Source organism: Haliotis cracherodii, unplaced genomic scaffold (assembly GCF_022045235.1).
Source record: "Haliotis cracherodii isolate W230 unplaced genomic scaffold, xgHalCrac1.p SCAF_14, whole genome shotgun sequence".
Classification (NCBI taxonomy): domain Eukaryota; kingdom Metazoa; phylum Mollusca; class Gastropoda; order Lepetellida; family Haliotidae; genus Haliotis; species Haliotis cracherodii.
Genome location: NW_027266269.1, coordinates 21,201,733 through 21,229,247, shown reverse-complemented (window position 1 = coordinate 21,229,247; position 27,515 = coordinate 21,201,733). Strand labels below are relative to the sequence as shown.

The 27,515-nt window shown below is 38.2% G+C and overlaps 1 protein-coding gene across 9 annotated transcripts in view; it reads right to left on the bottom strand.

The window, feature by feature from the left end:
• The window catches only part of LOC139461081 (transcription factor 12-like), a 152,057-nt gene that overhangs the window by 77,238 nt on the left and 47,304 nt on the right, over positions 1 to 27,515 (bottom strand). For 8 of the 9 annotated variants that reach the window (XM_071242600.1, XM_071242604.1, XM_071242599.1 and 5 more), the window contains 3 exons: positions 7,913 to 7,974; positions 5,325 to 5,409; positions 4,355 to 4,410 (listed from right to left, as the gene is read on the bottom strand). In XM_071242600.1, the coding sequence (XP_071098701.1) occupies positions 4,355 to 4,410; positions 5,325 to 5,409; positions 7,913 to 7,974 (203 nt within the window). Of the gene's footprint in view, positions 1 to 993; positions 1,713 to 4,354; positions 4,411 to 5,324; positions 5,410 to 7,912; positions 7,975 to 27,515 lie in introns of those variants that run through there. The other variant, XM_071242606.1, reaches the window with a different exon arrangement.

Genomic DNA, 27,515 nt, shown 5'->3' with positions numbered 1-27,515 from the left:
CTGAGACAAATATGTTTTATCAAATGAAAACCCAATTGCAAAAAGCAATTATTTATGATGAAATATGTAAGGGTATGTGTCAATAATTTGCATTGAGAGCATGCCAATGCTAGTCCCTACATTGTGATACATTAGCATAAACACACGGAAAGCGTTTCCCCTACAACAATTTCTCTTTAGCAGCCATCATAGCTGGAATATTGCTTTGTTTGGTTCTAAACAAACAAACAATCCTTTTCAAAATATCATCGATAATACAAGCCAACATGAATATGTATATTGCAACAAAATATACACAAGGAGCACATCTTAATTCGAGCAATGTTTCCAACTGTTCCGGCTCAATAATAATTCAAAACAATCCACCAATATCTCCCAAATCAATCAGAAATAAATCAATGATTGAGTAAAAAACAAATTCAACCATTCTAAACATACAGGAATTTAACTATTAAGTTCATTTATCTATTCAGGAATATAACACAGGAATTAATTGAGCAATTCCTTAATATTTTAATTATTCTAAACATACAGGAATTTAACTACTAAATCCTTCATATTTTAATTATTCTAAACATACAGGAATTTAACTAGTAATTCCTTCATATTTAAATTATTCTAAACATACAGGAATTAAACTCGTAATTCCATCACTCCATTTAACGTTGAACTATTCTAACTGTATAGGAATGTACATGCTGTACCTGGTTGTTGAAACTTGTACGTCACCTTCAGCTTACTGCATCAGTTTTGACTGATAAAACAGCTTCCAAAACGCAACTTTAAAAGTAAAACCTGAATAGTATTGTCATACCTGTATAGTATAGTCAGTATTGAAAAGTATTATCACACCTGTAAAGTGTTGTCACAGCTTTACAGTTTTGTCATACCTGAATAGTATTGTCATACCTGTAAAGTATTGTCATACCCGTATGGCATTGTCATACCTTTACAGTATTATCATACTTTTATAGCAACTAACAACGTGTTTACCTGAGACATGAACATTGGGTGGTGCATGTAGTACCGGCTTGCGTAAAATCCAGGGTAGGAATACATGATGGAAAAATACAACAAATCACTCCATCACAAGAAAATAACACCAATCAATTTACAAGCATCAAGGTCTCATCAAGGAAGATGTTATTGTCATTATTTCCTAACTCTGTTAACCTTTATCATATCCTCACAAGGGGATGACGATATCACATATATACCATAGTCCCACTGTTTCAATATACACCAAGTTTATCCTCAACTTTCACACAGAACAATCCCTCCACACGAAGAATCAAGAATCCATCCTTTCGTAAAAGACCTGTAAACAATCTGGCCTCAAGATGCTCCAGAAAAGCCCTGCTATCTAGGCAAGGAATAATATGTCAACAACATTCAGGTTGCCAAAGTAATAATATAACACTGGGAGGAAAAAAAGAGTGTCGCCTGTAGATCATCTCGATCCTTCCGCAGATTAGTATCAGTCAAAATCCAGAAAACATTCACGGCACAAATCCTACTGTCTCATCTCTTGAACATTTTGAAAGAGCTTGAACTTCTAATACGCAAAAAGCGCCACGACCAAAATAGAGATTAAGATCGCAAAGAAATCCTCCTCTTCATCGATAATGGCAACCCTCAGTGCAGACACACAGATAGCTGGTTGGATATAGAGGGAAGGAATCGTGGTAACTTGGTCGAACGCTTCTCGATAACCAGTAACTCTCCTGAGACGAGACATGGAGTGGTGCTTAACTTTTCACGAACTAACACACATCGTACAGATCAGTAACCAAAAATATTTATCAATTAAAACCACATGTGCCTGTCCCCAACATGTGCTTGCCACACCCCCTAATTTGCATATTCCCTGTGGGTGGGGCTGTGTTCGCAGCACTGACTGACATATGTTTGGCGTTGTGGGTTACAAATTAGGAAAACATGTTGCGACGCTTTTTTCCACCAATTTTCTTTTTCGGCCAGCAGATTTCATTAGCCTGATTACAGCCCAAAATTTGTTTGTTTTTTATTATTCCAGAATTTGTTGTGACAGACTTGATCACTAGCACTGCTTTAATAATCAGAACCATTTCGTCAAGTCTCAAGACGACATTTTTAAAACTTAAAAATAGGCTGCAGACGGAATAAATATTCCATTTATTTGTTTTTATTCCTTTGAATTAGTTGTCACAGACTCGAACAAAATTACCCTGAGAACATTTCTAAGACGTATGACAAATCTCAAGGGGATATTTTCAATACAGTAAAAGTGCACACTGAATAAACACTGTATTATCTCTCAAAAAAATGTCTGACAAACAACAATCAAATCGGGTTTCTTTGGACTTTTGAATCAGACTGTCTAAGGGAGGCTACTCCTGCATCCTTATTGCAACAAAGCCCAGAGATTAAAAGGGTGATATGGTCTTTGTCCCTCTATAGTAGTATGATGGTCATATTACTTCTTTTTCTACCTTATTCCTCCCCTTTAAGAATAGACAGCAAACACAACCAATATGTTCTTTAAACCCCGAGATCAAACCTTCCTCTTGATCAGATTAATGACAAGCGAGCATCACTCCCAACTTTGTGATTCTTGGATTCAAAAACCCATTTCTCCTTCAACAAATATTTTCTTATAAATTTTAAGATCAGAGCTCTTCAGTCCGCCGTCCCGTGCACTAATTAGCCGGAATCTAGTCACTTGACGCGACAACTAATTTATCTGAAATGTCCCGAGTCGACATATCCCAAAATCACAAAGGAAGTGAAACATCGTATCCTTCCGCCTCAGCCATACCACAACGTAGTCCCAAACCAAACGAATATCATTAATTACTCCCTTTGGGATTCTTCACAACTGGGATCCCGTCAAAAAATTTCTGCTACAGTTATGGCCGTTTCTCTTTCCCGACGCTGTTGTCTGCCTACGTAATTATACCGTGCTTCAAGCCGGGTTTAACACCTGCGCCCAAAACTTGAACGCATACCTAGAACGGGCAGAGCAATTAGAGCAGTGAGTAGTAGCACGCGTACGTCTAATAGTGCCGCAGGACTCGCGCTAAAAGGCAGGTATACACATTTGCCATCTGAGGCCCCCATTTCACCAGTAAATACAACGAAAAATGAAAACGGACTCGGCTAATTCTACAAAATGACATATGGTTAAAGGATGACATTTTCCTCAAATCATCCAAGTGGTTAAGCCAATTAGTCCTGTAATGTTTTTTTCCCGTCTTTGCGTCAAAGATTCCAAAGTAGCGATGTTACTCTTAGCAAAGTACAGCAAAAGTATTTAAGTGCGGGGGAATATACGTTCGCATAAAGCCACATCAAAGACTGTGACAAGGTAAGTTGGTGCCACATGTGGCAGACTCGGATTCAAAGAAAAACGATTTTGCCATTTTCTTCCATGTGAATCAGTAGGTCTGAGCTTAATAGAACCTTGATAAGATGAATCACCTCATCGGGCTCCGAACTGATATGTTGTGGCACATTGTTACACAATAGACGCAGTAGGGAACTATCAAATGATAATCCCCACAATTTCGGATAAAAATCTCAATATTACTAAAAGATAACTGTATCAAAATATATAACAATTTCATCTGAGCAATATTGTTTTCCATGAAACGGTGAAGATGTTTTTATGATGGAACCATAATCTTGCCCAAGAGTAAGTGAGTTGGACACTATTTCACAGCGGTCAGTTAAGGTCAGTTAAGGTCAGTTAAGGATGCAGCCGAGGGTGTCACTGGTATGAGGGGTGGTGAAATGGGGTTTAACATCCCACTCAAGATATTTTGCTCTTACATAGCGACATGCAAGACAGACACTATGAAAACATTTCTTTAAAATTATGGTAATTTTTTTTCTTCAAAAGAACCTTTCCTCTGCTGTAGAATCAAGAAACTAGACTTGCCTAGGCTTTTAGTAATTTTTAAAATAAAATTATATATATATATTCCAGAGTGATGGAGCAGGACTAAGCGATGTGCATGTGTGTGTATGTCGTAGTCAGGAAAAAATTATGCCCCCTTTAGCATGATTTCAATCACAAAAAATGGACTTTGATGTATACCAATGACTAGGATCCAACCCAGGTCATTGGAGTGACAAGATTATTGCACTTGTATATGTAAAACATGTATACATGTGTGCTGTCTTTTACTAGCCCGGACTAAAGCTGATTTTATAGTGCAAGCCCACTGAGATACCATGCTGCAGTTTAACATGGATACCCCACTCAGACACAGGCCGACCAGTCCTTGTTTTTTAAGTTGCCTTGTTTGGGGCTGAGTAAACCAACAGTATATGCTTAACTTCTATTCATCAACAGAATCCATCTAATGCTTACCTGTTGTACTGGACCTTCTCGGGACGAATAACTAGACCGATAATCAGAACTCTTGTCTGAAAAGAAAATATTTCCAATCGTAGTGAGTATGTGAGTGAATATGGTTTTAGAAATATTCCAGCAATATCACACCGTGGGACACCAGGATGTGCTTCACACACTTTGCCCATGCCGGGAATCGAACCCGGGTCTAGGGCATGATGGGCGAACGCCTGAACCACAAGGCTACCCCACCGCCCCTCGTGAGTAAGTGAGTGTAACCAACATAACAGTATTTCAGTTACATGACAGCCTTCAAACCATACACAAGTTAAATTAGGTTGGTTAGGTTTCTGGCGTGCCCAAGGGACGCAACTCTGCACAGCGAATCGCGGCGCCTTAGACGACTGGGCCACTTGTGACCCCATAGGATAACAGCTACTGGGCACTTAGATACCCTTCTGAGCTGCTGCTGGTCTATAAAACATGTGTAATACATACAGGAAACTATGGACTGTGAACTATCTTTGGGGTCTTGTACAGGGGTGCTTATTACAATTACTTACACAAGGTCTGAAGTTGGTCGAGGGCTCTTACTGATGCAGGGTGCTTATTATGGGGAATATGGTAATCATCTACCACATAAGGTCAAATAAAAATAATATTGTAGTTCGATTGCTCCTAATTTATTAAAAAGGAAAAGGTAGACTTTATTTAAAACCTTGTGACTGTGCTGGCGAACTATTAGTCATTTGGTTTATAGTTTCATGTGTGCTTTTAAACAGTGAATAACAGTGAAAGAAACTGTTAGGGTTGATAGTTTGGTACTGCAGATGGGAATATTACTGAATGCCATTGAAGGTGATAATCATGTCTGTAGCTACAGAAAATATATATGGCAAAACTGGCAAAAAATAGACTTCATTTGAAATCTGACATTTGAAAACAGGAGCCTTCCAACAACCCAAGTCCCCATTGTCCATATACTCACTCATCAATGTCGGCATATCACTGTTATTCATAAAAGGCATATTTTCCCCACTGTGTTGACCATTATAATTTTGTCCATCATACATCTGAAAAATAACGACATTAGAATTAAAACTAAAATAAATCAATGGGCATAATGACATGACAATCAAGACGACATGACAATCAAGTTGATATCCCAGATAAATTGACATCACAATCAAGTTGACATCACAATCACAATAAAGGTGATATAAGAAAATACCATGACAACTTCTAAGCAATTTTGTTTAATATCATGAACCTTGACAATTAATTTATGAAGTAATATTTAGACTTGTTTGTCCAAAAATAAAATTTCACTTTCTCAAATTCACATGTAATTTGAATCAAATTAGCATTAATGAAATTTGAGAACTGATTGACAAAATTGTGTAAAATAGACAATTTAATAATTCTCCCAATACCAAATAGACATCTTATAAACAAATCCACAAAATTATTTAGGTTTCTTCAAAACTTAACCTCTGAAAGAGAATTCACACCAGAGCTCTGCTGCAAAGCTAGACAAAGCAATAATCCTGAAAGAGTTACCCCCCTTGGATTGCAGCCCTCGCGCTTGGCTGATGACTCCTGCCAGTGGAGATACCAAAACCCAAAGTTTCAGAGTTTATCACTTTTATTCTATGAAATGGAATCAATGTTGCCATTCTTTTTTCACTGAACAAGACTATGAATACTAAATGCCAAAGCTACTTCAAAATGGTGTATCATCTTCGACTTGCTGTACAGTATAAGGAGATCTTTATATACAGATGTCAACATAACCAAACACATGTCTGCTCATATATACTTATTTAGGTTACACTCAAATTGTCTGCGGATAAAACTAATTTTTTTATAGTAGTGAGTTGACGAGTTTTGGTTAACACCACTTTGAACACTATTCCAATACTGTTGTGTCAGCATAATGTGGCAGGATAGCCCGAAGAGATGAAGGTTTTAGAGGTTTAGCACTTCAGCAAAACTGTCAAGCACGGGTATGGTGCTGACAAAACTAGAAATATAACCGGATTTCAGCCCCACCAAGTTTCTGGCATGCCTAAGGGACACAAATTGTGATGCCTTAGACGGGGCCACCCTTGCCCCTTTAAGTGGGACGAGACAATCTGCAGAATAAATTCATATACAGCCACAGGGATCAAGACAATAGTCCAATGTAAAACATTTTTGTCATTTAATACCGCAGCTCCATCTGCTATATCATGGTAGCCTTTCAATAGTCAAGTCTAAACCAGACAATCCAGTGATTGATATTATGAGCACCACCCATCAGGGTACGATGACATGCAATCCACGCCTGTCCACACAATCCACTTACACCTTGTTAGACCATCATAGGCTGCTGAGTGAGTGAGTGAATATGGTTTTACGTGGCTTTTAGCAATATTCCAGCAGAACTTTCATCCCGGGTTATAAATATTATTAAACATGGCGCAGTGACCTACTGTCGGCTGACATCGACCTATGCATAATCTTCGTGTTGTCGAGTACAGTTTCAGGTCAATATCTACCTGAATATGATATTATTCAGACGAGTTGACCTACTTTGGAGTGGAGGAACAGATCGATGTTATAAGTCCTTGACTCGTGCCATGTTACAGATTTTTTCATACAACTCAAAGAATTAAAAGAACACCCGAATCTATCATATCACTATAGTTAATCTGTCATGGCAAGAATACCCGGTTCTATCATATAACTATAGTTAATCTGTCATGCTATGAAATTAAAGAAAACTCCACCCAATTCCTTCACACTACTATAGTAAACTGTCCTGCCGTGAAATTTATAAAAAAAACCACCTGATTCTTTCACATTACTATAGTAAACTGTCCTGCCTTGAAATATATAAAAAACACACCTGATTCTTTCACACTACTATAGTAAACTGTCCTGCCTTGAAATATATAAAAAACACACCTGATTCTTTCACACTACTATAGTAAACTGTCCTGCCTTGAAATATATAAAAAACACACCTGATTCTTTCACACTACTATAGTAAACTGTCCTGCCTTGAAATATATAAAAAACACACCTGATTCTTTCACACTACTATAGTAAACTGTCCTGCCGTGAAATATATAAAAAACACACCTGATTCTTTCACATTACTACAGTAAACTGTCCTGCCGTGAAATATATAAAAAACACACCTGATTCTTTCACATTACTACAGTAAACTGTCCTGCCGTGAAATATATAAAAAACACACCTGATTCTTTCACATTACTACAGTAAACTGTCCTGCCGTGAAATTTAAAAACAACAACACTGATTCTTTTACATTACTATAGTGAATCTTTCATGCCATGGTAATCTGTAATTCACCCCACGTGAATGGGCACTCGGAATGAGATGGTAACGTGACTGTCAACCTTCTAGCACCTCACAGGTAGTTTGGATTGTATACTCCCCAGGGAGCTGTGAACATTGAGTTCACACTGATCCAGTGACTGGGGTAATCTGAACATTGCGCCATGAACATACACAGAATTCCTATCAGTACCGGCCGTGTTGGGCCATTCTACAGTTTTATGTACTTACTCGAGATTCATATCCAGGGCCTTGCTGACCACCGGGCCCCCAGTTACCTCCCTCCTCCATTCCTGCAACAAAAACAATATCATACATAAATAAATGTCTGCCAATATTTAATGAGTGAGTTTGTTTTAACACCACTTCGAAGAGTATTTCATTGATATCATGGCATGTCACATCTGTGTGGGAGTTACTGCTGGTGGAAAGTTACTGAACAAAGGATCATAATCTGGGCAAATCTGGGATTCAGAGCAATGATCAGCAGATCCTGGCATGGCTAAGGGAGGTAACTCCGCAGAGTAAATTACATGCCCTAAGATGGGCCACTTGTGCCTGTCTGAAAACAGAATACAATCACTGCATATATAAAACAACATGAAGCACCAGATTCATTGTCCCACACAAGCATTAAAAAAACCAAATAATTCCTCACCCCTAAGTTAGCTTTGGTATTTTGTTTACAAACAATACTAATGTTTGCATATATTCACTGCCTTCATTATATTCGCATAAACTTGATTTACATGGACAATTTTTTTAACTTACAAATATTATATTTTAAAACCTGAATACAAATGCCTACTTCATCTAATTGCTTGCTAAAGCATGATTGTAATCATCAAGTCAGCACCATTCCATACAATCTGCAATACCCGGAGAAAGGCTGGCCAAACTTGTGGCAGTCCCAGTGTAGCTCAAGTTGTGACCTCGATACCATTATTAAATAGTCACTACAAGAAACAAGGACTATATGCCAAGTCAAGTACAAACACAAAGTCAAATAAGTAATCTTAAAAAACGAATAAATAAAAAAATGAACCCAAATCGTCTTGAATGATTTGGAAAGTCTAGATTGCCTCACCTCCAGAAATTAGCATTGTTCTGAGATTCATTTGGATCATGTTCTATATTTTGTAGATATATACATTCTTAAATAGGATAACTTTATCTCTGGGTCTAAATTAAAGTTCCAGAGATAAAGTGGTCCAATACAGACCCTGAAACAAATTATCCCATACTCCAAAGCAATAATACGATATCAAGTCTATTGGCTCTTTTCGAAATACAAAAAAAATATTTACATCGAAAATTTTTTATCCGAACTTCATTCAAGAACTAAATGTTAGTTCTGACCTAAAATATTTTCACCAGACTGGCTTGGAACAAGTGACCAAAGTCTCAGTCCTCTGAGGAAACTGTCAATGACAGCCATTACAGTTATCTGTGCTTTGTATGGCAAGGCTCCGGATGACCGCTACTATCAAATCTATGGTATTGCGATAGCAGCTCAATGGTCCAGTAATGACCTCATAAAGGACAGATTGGCACAACTAGAGGGCATGGCTCGATGATTATAGGGGCGATCTCATATGCGGAATGTGTCCGGAAAGGTCAAGACCTGACCTCTAAGGTGCCATCAACAGCCATTTCGCCCTAAGCTACACACTGAACAGGAAGTGAATGAAGAGATGGGAGAATGGTGGGAAATATCGGTGGCTATTTGGTGAGCAGGGCAATTGTCCCGCCATCAACAGGGACAAGAGGGAAGGCTGTTATTTCTAAGTCCACTGTGACAGAAAGTATGGATGCATAGTGGTGCCATGCTAGGATGGATGTTGTTTTAATCGTAAGTGTGAGAAAAAGCATGGCAACAAGAGGGTGCCATTTTAGGATTGCCATTGTCTAAAATTTAACTGTTAGAGAAAGTATGGCGACATGGAAGTGCCATTTGAGCACTGCTATTGTTTTTATAAGCATAGTGAGAGAAAGTAAGGAAACATGTTGGTGCCATTATTTTTATTTTTTCTGTCAAAGTATGGAAACATTCAAGTGCCATTCTGGGATAGTTGTTGTTATCAAAAATGAATATCCAAATATTTTCACAATCAACCAAGAAATATATGCAAATGTACCCTCCTAATCACAGAGCCACTCCAACCCAATGTAACAAGCACGTATAAGCTCAAAACAGGTAAAAATGAACAATGTCATAAGTTCTTCCTATATCTAATGATCAAGAAGACTAAACAATTTAAGTTATCCTGGACAATTCAAATTGGAAACTTTGATTCCACTAAACTGAACACGAAGGTTTTGCTGAAAATATTTCCCAAACCATGCTGAACATTCAAAATTGATACTTTAAATTATGACGGTGTCCTAACCTAAAAATAGCCATGATTAAAATAATTAGTTCTGAAGAGTGGCTTGCTGATCAAGCAAGCACAATATGACAGGGTCCACTAGCTGGGGTGAAAATTGAAAAATCCCCCACAGTCTTCCCAATCTCTCTGGGGCTACGATTCAATTAACAAGCAAAGTAATCAACTACATTTTGTGAATTCCGGACAAATTGTCCGGCGTCCGACGACACACTGGGATCGATCAGTGACTTGGCAGAACAATTCCGAAACAATTAAGTCATAATGGAAAGAAAATCTCGCGATTATGTTCGTAATAACAAATTTCAAGGAGCGGGTGTCTGCAGCGGGCACGTTGATCGTGTTTATTTGCGACTCATCGACGGAGTGCCGACACCACAATTATGTTGTGATCAAAGCAGCGGCTGCTGTAATTCGTAGCCAGACAAAGACTCTAACCTTTCCAAGACCCAAAATATCTGACATCGTTATTCGGATACAATTTTTCTGAATTTCATTACCCGAAAAGAGATAAATCGAGTGGAATTTGGCAGTCATCCACTTGAACTCTTCAGTTGGAAGGTGTGGACTATTTCATCACACAAAAATTAATTATTATTTTTTCTCAAATTGTCTGTTCATTAATAAAGCACAGTGAATGAAATTATTATTTAAATTTCTGAATTATATCTGACAAGGTACTCAATGAAATAGACACGATTTATTTGGATTAAATACAATAATCCCCTCCCTTAAACAAAGTACCATTCCATGTGTGTGATACTGCTTATTTCATGTGTATGATATTATTGTTTATTCTATTTGTGATATTGAATATTTTATATGAAGACGATTGTTTATTCCATGTATGTGAAACTGTTATGTCATGTGTATGATATTGTTTATATCGTGTGTAATACAATTGTTTACTTCTTGTGTGATATAATTGTTTATTTCATGTGTTGATAGGAATGCTGATGTTATGTGTGTGATACAATTGTGTATCTTGTGAGGGATATATTTGTTTATTTCATGAGTGGGATAAAATTATTTATGTACATGTCTTAGCTTGACAATATTGCTATCTATCTTTAATGGTCCCAAAGCTACTCCAAATAGGACAAAACAATATCTGCCGAGGAATCCCTGATAAAGACAAGCCTCAAGCCAGGGGAAGGGGACTCACTCAGTCTCCACAACCCATACAGGACAAGAGAAAGGTCAATTCTGACCAGGAATCTAAACAAGACACAAACATGTACACAGGTCATTCTTGAAAAGGATTCATCGTGGGGCGCTAAGAATCTATTCACCCCTGGACAAAATCACAACAGGCCAGCCCAGACACACACCCACCCCCAGGCCATGACAGCAGGTGTGTGTTGACACAAGGGGTCACATGACTGTCACAGTTACTCCTGATTGTGTGATCTGCCTGGGGCAGACCCCGATCACAGCCACATAAGTATATATATGTACAGGGATTTATCAGGCCAGTGTTCGTCCCCCAAGCCGGAAGCTAATGTCAGTCAAAATTCCCAAGCTGGAATTAAAGCATTCCCTATTCATGTTAATATAGTTGTATCTAATGTGATGGCATGGTCAGTTCAACTTTTACTTCACTGACTTCAGCATCAATAGAGAGGAAGAATCTTTGAAGCTAAGGTCTACATTATTGAATGTTTGTTTGTTGTTTAATGCCTCACTCGGCAATATTCCAGCTATATGACGGCTTTTTGTAAATAATCGAGTCTGGACATCATGTGCATCGATATATGTAATTGGGATCGATGACATGCATCAAACAAGTCAGCGAGTCTGACCACCCGATCCCGTTAAGCGCCTTTTACGGCAAGCATGGGATGCTGAAGACCTATTCTACATACATATATATGGAGGGGGGTACGGGTGGAAGTCTTTCCCATTATTGAATGTAATGTTCATATACAATGCTTAAAAAACTCTGAAAATTGGAAAACAGGAACTATTTAAAAATCCCAATTTTAACAAAAGAATTTCACAATTTGCTTGCCAAGGGCTATTTTGTATTATTATTATTTTGGTATCTTAGCCAGCAGCATCATCTACAGCATCATCATCTAAATCACCAACATGGCTAGCCCCGACCATGGCAGATTCAATCCCTTTCAGTTAGCAGATTACGTTTGAAGAGTGAAACTCAGAATTTGTTTAAAGATTTTAGGAATGAAATGTTCAGAAAGCTTTCAATTAGGATTTCTGGAGACATGTCGTAGAAAGGTCAATGAGTACACGATCAATGGTAAGATTCACAAAAACGCAAACAAGATCTAACATAATCAGATCGCTCTTCCCAAGTTTGATCTGCATTATAAGCCTAGAAATGGATTAAATATGCTCAACAAATAGGTCAAGGGTCATCAAGTCCACTCTATTTACATATTTTCTCCCTTTAATGCACATGGTTGCCTAGTTGAGGAACACACACATACCTTTATAGGACAACAGGTATACCTTAAAGGATAATAGGTCAACCTCAGAATAACAGGTATGCATGACGTATTCATACGAAGAAACTGTACAAATCGACAACACACATGGAGTACGGCTAGACTGTAGGTCAATGAGTTCATCTTTCTGTCTTCCATCCATAAATGAGCCAGAGAAAATTTCAAAACTATACGACAAACATACCTGTTCATATCCAATTACCTGCCCAATGAAACCCCATCATCAAATTCTACACCTACGTAGGTCATTCAGTGCACATGATGACAAACCAATATTTTAGAAGCAGTGAAGTGGACCGGTCTATTGAGACAACTGAAATAACGCCCACGTCTCTCTCCCAACTTCCTTCACATCATGTCACGAGTTGCATCTACCGAGAAAGTATTTTCATTTTCAAGCCCCTCCCTACCCAGTACACAGGAATAATTGTCTCATTCACTAACACACAATTCATAGTTTCCCCTTAACATTGCATGTATAAGAACTTCTAGAACGCCAATCAAACAGTTACTGCATGTAGAAGTAAGGGTATGATCTTGCATACACATATCGACCAAACACCACAAAAACCTCACCACCATTGTAATAGACTAACATATAGTCTCTGAAATGAACATATCGTACAGAAAAAACAGTTGCTCGGTTATCTTAATAAAAATATAATAAAAAGGGAGCCCAGTGATTCTCTTCATTTTCAGAAGATACTGATACTGCAGTAATCTAGACTTGCCAAACATTATAGACTTGCATGGGCTGTAGTTGATATATTTGTATCAGGGTCTGTAAGACAGACTACCATTGTAAGTGAAAAGATCACAATGGACTATCAAAGGAAATCACTTTCTGTGGTTTGTTTGCAATAAGAATGACCAGACAACAGTATGTTATAACACGACATTGTTATGAACTAAAAGCAGAAAAATCAAGGTCGTTTTCACAACCCTAACATCAAAAATTAAAAATTAACAGAATCTCCCAAAATTTAAATACCATAGAAACAAACCTCAAGTACCTAGGACCCCTTAATTTATCAACATAAACTCTCCATAACATCTTCAGTTAACAAGACATAAAAAACAGTGACATTTAATTCACTTTGTTGGGTTAAGTACTTGGCCTAATTTGTTGTCTGTGACTTTAGCCACTTGTCCGAAGCCCTAGTCCAATAAATGTCTGTTCAGTCTAGCAAGCTCAGCTAAGAATAGTCCATATAATAACACTAAAATCTCCTGACAATGCCGAGAACCATGGTCGGGTTCCAAGACTCAAAAGTTTGTGGCACGGACTGAATATGTCAGTAGTGAACCAAAATTTCCTTCAAACAAAGTAGGACTCCATCATTCAAGAACACAATTGACATACCTCCAAAAGGACAGAGTAACTCCATAACTGTTACAAGCCGTATCTCCCGCCCTCCTCTGCAGTCTACAGTCGTATTCCCACCTTGTCCATATCAACACCTAGTAGCATGAGGGACAGTAGGTGTGACCAATCAAAGTGTTAGAGCAGTGAGTGTGACTAATCCAGCAATTAGCTGGCCGTTGCTCCTGTCTGGGAGGTGAAAAGCACAATAGAACTCGGGGTGTGATAACCAGACCCCGGGGAACTCCTTGACACCCCCCACCAAAATGTTAGGAGTTCACTACAACATCTAATAAAACAATTATGATCATTTCGGTATATTGTCTTCGTTGTCTTTCTGAAACATCTTTACAGCATATTGTGATGTACCAGCGTTGCTCATAGTTGCTGATAAGGATGAAATATTTTCACTGTTTTCTCTTTAGAACAAGATTCATCATCTAAAAACTTCTTTTTTCAATTGTTATAGGAATTCTTAAAATACATAAGACCAAAGAAATTTTTTTTGCTTAAAAGCAAAAATCAAAAATATTATTTAAAATCAATATTATAAACTTTAGGGATATCAATCTTAATAATAAAATGATAAAAAAAGTCAATTCAAAGTTAAAATGAACAAAGCAACGTCTGATTAATTTTGTGAGGGAGTTATTTTGATTTGACATACAAGCATTGTTTTATCCCTCTGAGAAGAGGTTTTCAAATAAGAAAACATACTTTTGATCAAAATCACATTAGACTATTCTACTTCATGAGTAAGCCATAACCACATCCCTCAATAAATTTTGATGATACATGGATAATTCTTTTAGAAATGCAAGAAGAAAATAGTTAAATATGCCCATATCATATTTGAAAGAATGTATTCCAAAATTATGCAAATATTGCTTAATATAAAAAAACACAAAACGACTCCCACTTTTAAAAAAAAACCAACTAAATGAAAATAAAAACCTTTAAGATTAAACTACAGAGAAAAGAAAAACTTCACAGTACATATCCAGACTTAACACATTAGAAGGGAATATACAGTTTTATTAACACCATTCCCCAACACTCATATTCCCCACTTCCACCTGTCTTGTAATCCATGCAAGGTTTGTATGGCCAGGCCGGAATCATCTTCACCTCATACACCCTGATTCCCGCCAGTTGAGAAAAGCCGGAGTTTGATATTAACACTCCCGTACTCGTTCACTTTGCGTTTTCTCAGTGACAAATTCAATTAGAGTTTATTGAGGGCTTAATCACAAGCTATGAGCTTCTAGGGATCAATAGATGAATCGCAACAAATTGACACTAATAAATGAAAATGGAAAGGTCTCTCGTATTATCTGAGCCAACGCTCGCCTACCTTACTTGGGACATCGTGGGACTCGGAACGGACAAGATGTAATTGTGCTATTGTAGTCCCTGGTGCAATTAAACCGATCCGTAGGGAACAGTAATCACCAACAGAGGAGCCAGTCGGAAAACTACGGCCGCAATAAATCTAATTTGGCAAAATCTTCCCATTTTTGTCGACAGCTTTGCGGACTCAGGAAGATTAGCTTTCTAACAAACCATAACGATATTCCACTTGTTTGAGGGCAAATTTCCTTGAATGAGCGCCATCTATAACGTTTTATTAGGCCATTTGTCATAATTATATTGTGGCCATAAACGGCCAAAAGATTAGCTCCTGCGATTCTAGTGCGAGTTCGAAAAAACGTACATAAACAGGATTTGGGCTTCCACGTTTTACGATTTTCGTCTCATGCTCAATAATTAACCTTTAGTGAAGGCCATAGCTACCTCATTACAGAAGAGTTAAAGCGCACTAGGACTATGTCTAGGGCTAACAGGACAGACAGGAGGCTGATTGCTATAGTAAAGAGATCAATGATGGTCGTCAATTCTGACAAAAATACCATCGGACACGACAATAGCACCACCTGTGTGAAGAATTGGATCAACCAAGTTAGGCATCAAAATAACCAGTTTCATCAAACTTTATTCCAAATTAACGTTAAAATCAATTAGAAATTTGTATTTAATATCATATTATACCTTTCTTATATTACCTTTTTATAAAACCCAGAATGAGAGGTGAGAATAATAAGTTTTTACATCCTTTTCATGATGTTATGAAGGGGCAAAATCTAGGTCAAGCAAAATTATTAATGGAATTGACATCGAACAAACCTCAAACCACACAACTCTCATAAATCCTTTGTGTAAACTCCAAATTCAAATACCTTTGTACGGAAATCTTTTAAGATACTTTTCGGTAAATCCAAACCACTCCAAGACAGCCATATCAGCTCATTTATCAAAAATAACAAAAAAATAATAATTTAACATCAGTTTCTCGCCACACATAATCAGCTCATTTGGTCTTTTTAAAAATCACACAAAAATCAACAAAATCCATTTTTTACATCACCATTTCTGCAAAGCCAAATTAAGATGAAGAGTATTGATGCAGATGGTGTGATGTTCCAGTGCATAAAAAAAAGAGAGAAATAAATTGGACATATTTCCTAGCTGAAAGATTCCAAATAATGGTAACACTGAAATGATAATGTCGTCCATTACACTGCTGAAATCAGACTCAAAAACCTATTGCAACAACATGACAGTGAGTGAGTGAGTGAGTGAGTGAGTGAGTGAGTGAGTGAGTATGGTTTTACACCACTTTTAGCAATATTCCAGCAATATCACAGCAGGGGACACCAGGAATGGGCTTCACACATTGCACCCATGTCGGGAATTGAACCCGGGTCTTCAGCACGGCTAGCAAACGCTGTAACCACTAGGCTACCACTAGGCTACCACTAGACCCAACAACATGACAGAGAAGGACTATTTAAAATTAAGACAACCCTTTAAATAAATAAAATGACACGACACACTGGTCACAATAAGATGGACAATATTTCTCCAATTTTTACACCAAATTTCAACAATAACAATCACAGATCGTCACAGACTGCAATTTTAAACAGCACGATTCTAATCCTTCAATTGAGTGAGTGAGTGAGTGAGTTGGGATTAACGCCACTTTTAACAGTATTCCAGTTATATCGCGGCGTGTCAGCTTAATGTGGGAGGAAAGCCCGAAGTGATGCAGGTCTCAGACGTTTACCACTTCGGTGAAACCCACGAGCACGGGTATGGTGCTGACAAACCTAGAAACATAATCGGGGCGAACCAGGTCTTCAATTGAGCTTCTGACTCTTGTGTAACCTTAATTCCCAAATCAAATTTAAAAAACAATTCTATTTTTTTTATATCTCAGTTAAGAACTATTACACATAACCGATAAAAATCCATTTCAACAATTTCCTTTCTTTGTATCAACTTTTACCTACCGCTGTCTAGGTATGACATAAATTGAACATATCACCCTTCGAGCTATATGGGCGTTTCTACATCGGCAAACAACGGGTAGGCCAACACAGTTCTTATCCAACAAGGCGAGATTGTAGATTTGCCAAAGCTTAGCCAGGGGGGCTATGTAAACCCAAAGGTGTGAAAAAGCCGAAAATATTCCTCTAGTCCTGTAGTCCTTTATCGCGTGAGCAGCGTTTGATCTCGTCAAAAGCGATCAGTGCAGTGCCCCATGGCCTCTCAAGTCAAGAGTAGCATAGTTCTTATAAAGACTTACACCTGCATGGTGTGTTGTGCCTCCTCGATATAACAACAGACTGGGGATTAACTCTTTATAACACTCATGCAATCCATGTTTACCTTTTCTTGGTTTGTTGGAATAAAAATGTTAAGTGATGCAGGATGTACGTTTGTTTTGTAGAATAAATAAATACCACATTCAATACCAGCTTAACAGGACTTTATCAATCTCGTAACAGCTAACTTTGATTGAGAAATGTTATTGAGAAACATGACATATATGACAAACGTAGCTTTCAACGATTGTTGATGTTTTTGTCTCATCTGCTTCACCTGCGATGTAAGAATTTGATAGGATTCTCAAGAAACTGTTTTCAAGCACATTCAACTTTTCTGTCTTGGTGAAATGGACTAAATAAACTTTGATTCAATTTCTGATCACTTTTTGTTCCAATACAGACATTTTACAACATACAACTTATTTTTAACCAAAATGTTTTACCAGAAGCCATTAACTTAACTGAACAATGTCAAACAAATTTCAACACAGTAATTTCATAAAAATAAACAATATACAATAAAACATACAGAATGACATGAAACATGACTACAATCCACATCCCTCAAAAGTCAAAATACTTTTCCAGAAACAAGTACAAAATCCATATTTCCACCCACGAGACAAGATGTTATTTCCAAATGAAAAAACACATCATCCATCGTTTGAATACATAAATATACCTTCTATCATCTGACTTCAGCTGAGAGTAAGACCAAATACCTGTAATTTACCTGTGTGGATAAGTTTCAGAGAAAGAAGTGGTATGTGAAATATTTCCTGTAACAATGAATCACCCATTCCCGTATCTACCATTGAATATATACTATACAGCTTGGTAAGGTAATACAGTGTTGAACACTGTTGGAGGACAACAATTGGAAAGTGATTCCAGAAAACAATGCTATTGCCATTGAAACCCCTGACTCATGTACCGGGCTACATTATTGTAAAGTGAAATTTGTTAAACGCAGCTTTGAACAATATTTATGTTATACCATCGTGAGTCAGTGTAATGTGGGAGTAAAGTCCAACGTGACTTGCCACGCAAGCCACAGACGTTAACCGCTGTAAACCCAAGAGCAGGGATTTGAACTCACAACCATCCATTCCATGGATACAGACACTCTATCCACTAGGCCACGGAAATAGTCTCAAAATATAAGAAATGCAACAATTCACTTCTTATACTTAAACACAAATATTCTTTCATTTTACTGTTATGAAACCTCTTTCAAAATATAATTTTTGTTCAAGTATCTAATAAAAAAACCTCCTTCAAGTTCAGTTAAACACTAGAATATAATTCAGCATGTGAAGTCTTTGACAGGAGAGTGAAAGATTATATGTTGTAAGGAAAGCAGTCTGTACATCGTCCACAGAGGCGTTAACAGATTTGCAACACCTGCACACTCGTCGCGACACTGAACATTAGGCGAGCACTTGACGCAAACTACCCTGCAGCAATTTGCAAAATGTGGAAAATCAGGAAATCATCCCACTAGTAAGAAGATAGTTTGTGTTTAACAGCATCCAATTCCTTGCTCCACCGATCGAGTCTACTTTGTTCCAACACATTATAATGCGATTTCAAACTTCTTTATCTTCATGACGTAAGTATTTTTTCCATGACAAAATTTTAAAAATACAAGTGAATTGAAAACATGACCTAACAAATATAATTATACTGGTAACATTTTACCATCCCCACATAGATGCATATACCAAGAATCTTACAAATCATTTATAGTCGGATATGTTAATATGGTTGTCACGAAGATGTAAAAAATTATTACACAGAAAGAAGAAAATCAATGAGAACAAATACATTCTCTTGGTCTTGCGAGGCGAGTCAACGTTGACAGCTGAATAAATGTGAGGCATGCAGGCTGTTATACGCATTGAGTGAGTGAGTGAGTGAGTGAGTGAGTGAGTGGTGAATAAGTCGGACAATAATGTAGTGTGGCTTTTGGCTAAAATTTCAAGACTGACCATAGGTTTTGAGAATCAACTGATAATCAGTTATTGATTAATCATGGAGAACACAAAAATCATACAGTTAAAAAAACAACACCCAAAAACAGTAATCTTTTGTTCACCAAAACACAAACGCATCTTCCAAGAAACACTGCAACAGCATAGGGACTTAAACATTGTCGTTTTACAGGATTTTGTGTCTAATAGTAAGTATTATTATCACCAAGAAATTCTTTAAATGAACCAATATAACAGGGCTCGATTTAAAGAAGTTGATTAAACTTGCACCACCAGGTGCATGTTGACCTATAAACCTAGTTGCACCAGAAAAAAACAGGTGGCGCCCTGTACCCATAAATTTATCAAAGTTGAAACATGCACATAATCTTGAAGTACCCATATTTTGACTAAATCAAGCCCCAAAAGGAAAACAAATTACACATTAAAAGGGGGTTATTGACTTAGCATGGAAAATAAGCTGAGAGGTATTGAATGTGTTCCAAGATCGATGTTCTTGGGACACGTCAGGGTTCGACACAAATTTGAAAAAAATTGACATGCACTTGGTGCATGTAGACATAGATATCAGTATGCAATAATAGGCTGCAATGGTGCATGTTTTATATATAACAGCCCTGTCTAATTAATTATAATTATAAAATAATCGATCCCAGATTTAAAGAAACCTTGGTTAGAAATTGAATCAATCGATCATCAATGATACTGAAAGGTACTCAAACTATCCCACTTTTACACCGCTTTTTGTAATATTCCAGCAATATCATCTGAGATGGGTTCCACACATTTTAAGCCCTTTGGGAATCAAACCCAGGCCACTAACCCTGTCAACCTAATGCTGTAACCAATTCATTTAACCATTTCAAGTGTATTTCTAACCACAGTAGAAATGTCACTTTTATGCAACATGCAATCTTCAAATATAATTTGTATTGATAATTCGAACAGCCACATATTTTTGCAAACCAAGAACATGCAATGTAAACTGCATCCCCTCACAACAGCTTTAGTGGGTGGGTGGGTGGGTGGGTGGGTGGGTGGGTGAGTGAGTGAGTGAGTGAGTGAGTGAGTGAGTGAGTGAGGTTATACGCCGCTTTTAGCCATATTCCAGCAGTATCAATGCAGGGGACACCAGAAATGGGCTTCACACATTGTACCCATGTCGGGAATTGAACCCGGGTCTTTGGCATGACGAGCGCTCTAACCACAAGGCTACCCGACCGCCCCTCAACAGCTTTAGAAAAATGGCACTAGTCTTATGGTCCTTGCCAAACAACCCCATATTTAAGGTATCATAAGGACCAGTAGAAATTTGCCATATTTATGGGTTTTGCTATATGTTATCAATAAAGAACAAATAGACCAAAAATTAGTTTCTATCCCTGCACAGTTTGTAGATGTACAGGACACTCACAATATTTTGAGCATGGTCAAACCTTGCATAACACTGTACAGTGCAACAGTAAACGACCATTAGAACATCAGTATATTGAGGAAAACAGAGAGCAGGTGTCAGCCCATGGATCATTCTTTCAGACCAGGAGTAAGCTGTGCACAAGGGCTCCTGAACCCATCCCAGTCCAAGCTGTTGTGAACAAACACAACCAAGCCCTACTGGCCACAGGTCATAACCAACTGGGGGATATCCTGTATAACTCCCTACTCCCAGGCTCGGCCATTCACAGTTGGTTGTGGATACCACTCAAGAAGAGCCGTGTAATACAACATTCACACATGTATTGAATAGAGGCATGTATTCATAAGGCACATAACATATTGATATTCCCTCCAAACCACACGACAATAGACCCTTGTTGTGTTATTCCAAAACACTGCAATTAAAAGAAATATAAAATTCAAATTTGGGCTGATCTATTCGATGATACACCATTCTGAAATATTTTGAATTTCATACCAAACTTTGACATCTTAAAAACCAACGATGCTTGAAAAATGGAATTTGAGGACACTCCAATTTCAAATATCCATGACAATGAGGTGATATTCAATTCATCGTTGGAAAAAATCAAAACATTGTCACGGTAATCTAATACAGCCCAGTCTCCTTTATCGATCGGAATGTGTGGAAACTTCTTCCTGTACGCACATTGTCATTCTATGTCAGTAAATATATTGATATATCTCCTCAATTACATTATAGAGAAGGACAAGCCCTGTTCCCGACTCATCAGTGCTGTGGAGAACAAATATAGACTTGATGAAGGCTCTAACTCACATTACAGAGTGAGTGAGGGAACAGGCAAATGTAGAGTTGCCAAAGGCTCCTGAATATATTTGTCAAATTGATAGACAGTGGCAGATGTGTTTGGGACCAAATGGGGAAGAATTTGGTTCATCAAATGGGTGAATGAGCAAGTTGAAATTTGTATTTCCAATTCTGAATAAAAATAAAATGCCATTAAATACTTGAGTGATGGAGAGAGAAGAAGTTGGTTGTTTGGTTGGATAGTTGTGGGTGGGTGAGTGAGCTAGTGAACGAGCGGACCTATCTATCTGGGGAGGAACTGATCTATGTATCTGTAAGGAGTGAGTGAGTGAGTATGGTTTTACGCCGTTTTTAGCAATATTCCAGCAATATCACGGCTGGGGTCACCAGAAATGGGCTTCACACATTGTACCCATGTCGGGAATCGAACCCGAGTCTTCGGCGTGACGAGCGAACGCTTTAACCACTAGGCTACCCGACCGCCCCGTATCTGTAAGGAAACTTACAAACAAACCAACACAATCAGTAACAATCACTAAGGCTACATTCCTTGACAGACTAACTAACAAACGACAGACTATCTCAAAATACAACACATGCAACCATCATATTCCTCAAATACCTTCCACAAATCCTCACCCATTGAAGTTTTCTAGATTTCTGTTCCAGCTCAGTCACACCAACAAATATTGGCTACAATGTATTGGATATTAAAATATCCCCCCCCCCCCCAAAAAAAACAAAAAAAACAGCCTTGTACAATCCCGAAAACTTTCAAAATGAGCATCCAAACACATCAGCCAGTTTACAGGGCTAATCCCAATCAACCCAGGAATTCATCATGGCTGAAGGTTGCCCCTCAAGGAAATCAACACTTTACTAGGTGATAGTCCAACTGTAATCAGATATATATGTTATCTTGATTCCCCAAGTTCTTGCCGAGATGTTATAGCTTTTATACACCAGCACAACCCATATACACTTAAAGGAGGTCTATCTTCACAACTAAACACTTCCACAGCTTTTAAGTGTTGAAGCATCAAATCTCTTTCTATGATCTTCAAAATCTTTCTTTTTTTACTGTATTTCAGTCACAAGACCAACACTTCCGTAACAAAATGCACATGTGATTAAAACACATCCACGCAGAAAATTAAAAATAATACATTATCATACCTTAACTAATTTCACAACACCATTCCATTACATAGAGAAACCATAATGCTTGGGGAATATTTATAGGGGCAATACAGGTTCGTATACACAAGCTTGTAATACAAGCTAACGGCACCTGAATCAAGTCTATGCTAGATATAGCCTAGCATGACCTGATACGAGAAATGTGTTCAATATGGCCGACAACAGCTGCAGGCTCCCACCAGATTGGCTTGAGCAACAGGCTAGCATGCTGGTCTCACAGCTGGAAGGGAGAAGCATTTGGCTCAACCAAGCAGGATTAACCTCCATAATAAATACTAAACAGTTCTCCCAGGCTTCACTCACTCTAAGTGGAAACTTCTGCCTCTGCTAGATCATAAGGTAGCCTACCTTAATTTACTGACCCAAAATAATGTATTCACACAATGTTAAAAAAAATGTTGATAAAAACCTCCCTTATACAAAATATATGATACAAAATTATGTGAAACCATTCCTAATCATAAAGATACGAAAATGTTTTGCACTTTTGTTTTTGATTGCATTCAACCTAATGAATCAAGCTTATCTTATGATTAAATGCATGAGGGACTATAATTACAATTTCAGACCAGAGTCATCGATATTTTCAAAATCCCAATAAACGAAACAAAATGTCAAACTGTGACACATGTAAATTTTGAATTCATAAGACAACACATCTGCGAAATATCAACTCAGGTTTTGTCAAATTCTCCATTTCACTCAGCATTTCTCAATTTCAACCCTCCAAGCCTTGCCAGGCTGAAAGAATTCTGGGTTGGCTATTTTCCCAAGACACTAGTGAATGAAACAACATCCGTAACCGCGGCAGCAGAAGTCACATGACCCTAGTCGACCCAAACACAGCTAGCTGGCAGTCTGCTGGGGAACATTTGGTGGCAGCATTGATATAAACCAGATACCATACTCCACCACGCTAATACTCCCTAGCAAGTGCTCTAGCTGTGTGATATGGCCCGGCTGGCTGGGCTATATCCAAGCAGGTGCACATGCAAGATGCGGCCATGACAGAGAGCAGATCTAACTAAGAAATGTAAATAAATGGCTGGTGCACTGGTGTGCCACAACAGCCGTGTTGCTTTATGCACTTAGGTACAAGGAAAACTGTTGACTTTTCTTATAGAGAACTTGGCAAGAGAGTGTCAAATAAACAAGTGCACTGTCGCTTGTCCCACTAAGATATACACACTGCTGAAATCTCTTGCAATCATAAAACATGGCTAAAAGCTGGCGTTTCAGTTGACTTTCAACATTACATTTTTGTTCCAAAGAATTTGAGTTGGAAAATTGTCTTTCCATGCTTTGCACAAGAAAAAGCAATTATCACAAAAAAGGTTTATTTACGTAAGAAACGGCATGGGCTTTTGTTACATGTGATGCAGTCAATATTCACCTGCCCCAAATGTGGTGCAACTTGGTGCAACATCGTCATCCGTGTGTTGGATTTGAAGTGAGGGAATGTCTCTTAAGTTGCTGTCAGCAACACCCAGGGCACCGTTCCACAAAGCGATCGCAGTGCTACGATAGTCGTAAGTCTATATGGAAGTATGGGAGTTACGATCACCATGGTGCTACGATCGCTTTGTGGCATGGACCACAGCTACACAACGATAGCCTGTAACTACTTGAGACTGGACCAGAAAACTAATGATTGAAAGCATGAGCAACGATCAAAGACAAGGTCTGCCACATCACAGATCCCTCGCGTAGTCAACAATAATATTTGTTTGTTTAATGCCGCACTCAGCAATATTCAGACTATATGACAGTGAGTGAGTGAGTGAGTGAGTTGGGTTTAACGCCACTTTTAACAGTATTCCAGTTATATCACAGCATGTCAGCTTAATGTGGGAGGAAAGCCCGAAGTGATGCAGGTCTCAGACGTTTACCATTTCGGTGAAACCCACGAGCAGGGGTATGGTGCTGACAAACCTAGAAACATAATCGGGGCGAACCGGGATTTGAACCCACAATCACAGGTTTCTGGCGTGCCCAAGGGACGCAACTCAGCACAGCGAATCGCGGCGCCTTAGACGACTGGGCCACCCGTGCCCCCCAACTATATGACAGCAGTCTGTACACAATAAAATCTGGACCAGACAATCCAGTGACTGAAATTGTGGGAAAGAATCCACACACAACAAACAGGGATTCACAGCATGTTCAAATATTATTACTTCTATATATGCAAATAGAAGCACAGTGTACATTAATGTCACACGACCACAGCTGTCTCACACAAACTGTTACCACACAGGATGTGGTTTTTTATCAGCCAGGAGAATGAACCGAACCATGTACATACATCCATGTGCATCCGTTCAGACAAGCAACAGAGGGACTGAGTTGGGTTTAACGCCAATTTGAACAGTATTCCATTTGTGTTACAGAGCATCAGTTTAATGTGGGATGAAAGCCCAAAGTGATGCAGGTCTGAGACGTTTACCACTTTGGTGAAACCCACAAGCACAGGTATGGTTCTGACAAACCTAGAAACATAATCAGGGCGAAACAGGATTTCGAACCCACGATCACAGGGTTCTGGCATGAATATAACTACTTCTTTGAGCAGTATTTCAGTCTATCACAGCTTATCAGTTTAATATGGGAGGAAAACCTGAAGTGATGCTTGTCTCAGATGTTTACTACCCTGACAAAACCCACGAGAAGTGGGATGGTGCTGACAAGCCTAGAAATATAATCAGGGCGAACCAGGATTTCGAACCCACGATCACAGGGTTCTGGCATGAGTATAACTACTTCTTTGAGCAGTATGTCAGTCTATCACAGCTTATCAGTTTAATATGGGAGGAAAACCTGAAGTGATGCTTGTCTCAGATGTTTACTACCCTGACAAAACCCACGAGAAGTGGGATGGTGCTGACAAGCCCAGACACAATCAGGGTGAAGCTGCTTGGGCCCACAGTGTTCAGAGACAAAAGACAAACAACTGTAAACAAGACAAAAAGTGAGCAGGCCTCACAAATATCCCCGACTTCGACTCATATTTATAAGTTCAAAACATGAAAAAGGCAATATTTTCTCAGAAATCTATTTATCGACATCAAACTTTGCACTGCATCTCTCCTGGTATAAAAACTGTGCACCCAATTGGAAAAGAATCTATGAAGTTGGTTTTAAGTTATAGGTCACACAAATGTTGAAGTGAAATAATTCTAAGTAAAAAATTAAAGAAAGCTGTATTTATAAAGAAAATCCAAATATTGAAATCAAACTTTGTTCTGCACCTCTCCTATAGGTATATAAAGTGTTCACCAAGTTTGAATAAGAATCTATTCAGTAGTTTTCAAGTTATAGGTTGCAGAAAAAAAATGTGCTCCTCCAAAGGACGAATGGACGGATGGAATTCCTTGGTATAACTATATACCCGAGACATGGCAGGGGTATATAGTTATACCAAGGAATACCAAGGAAAATATTGTTTGTTAAATAATTAATATCATTAATATAAATAATATTTCCATAACTTCCATGTACAGTCAAAGACCATTGTGGCAAACACTTCGTGTCGAAATTAAGCTTGTCTCGAAGTAAAAGTTTGGTCCTTGTGTATTCCTTCTTTATTTATCATTTCAGTTGTGTCGAGTCTCAGATAAGTTTTTATGGAGGTTCTTCAACTTCGACACAATGGTGTTTCACAAACGAGACACCGGAAATGAGTATGCAAGGGAATGAAACCCAGAGCTTGGCCTTAACGACAGGCTATCCCACAATCCCAAGGCCATGAGGAGTTAACAGACACTAGCTCAGACTGCCATGGGAATAAATTTTTTTCCAGAGCAATCAATAATTTATGGTTTTGCGTCCACAAAAAAAACCTGGTTCTAAAATTAGTTCTGAGAATATCACTGCTATCAAGGCCATAACGACACTGCTATCTTTCTTTAACCATGCTAATAGACTGCGAGAAAAAAGAAGACATTTATTGCGCTGGAAATTAGCTTCTGATGTGAAACATGTTTTTAAGATAACCAACTTGCAACTCAGAATTACAGATTACCTGTTCCCGTGAAGATCCGGGGTAGAATAGGTCTTCAGCAACCAATGCTTGCAATAAAAGGCAACTATGCTTGTCATAAGAGGCGACTAACGGGATCGGGTGGTCAGGCTCGCTGACTTGGTTGATGCATGTCATCAATCCTAATTGTGTGGATCGATGCTCATGATATTAATCACTGGATTGGCTGGTCTAGACTCGAATATTTACAGACCGCCGTCATAGAGCTGGAATATTGCTGAGTGCGGCATTAACAACACACAAACAAAACAAAGATTATCTGTCCCTTGACTTGAAACAAATAGACAAAGATATATTCACTCGGGAAACATAATCAGCAATTCCAAGTTCTTCATATTACCTATCATCTTTTTTCTGGGAAAATGTAGTTTCTTGATCTAAAATGGAGAAGTTATTGTTGGACAGACACAATCATGAGCAATGGACGACGTCATCTTCAGTTACTTGTAAATATAAGTTCATGACGTCAGATTGATATGTGCTTC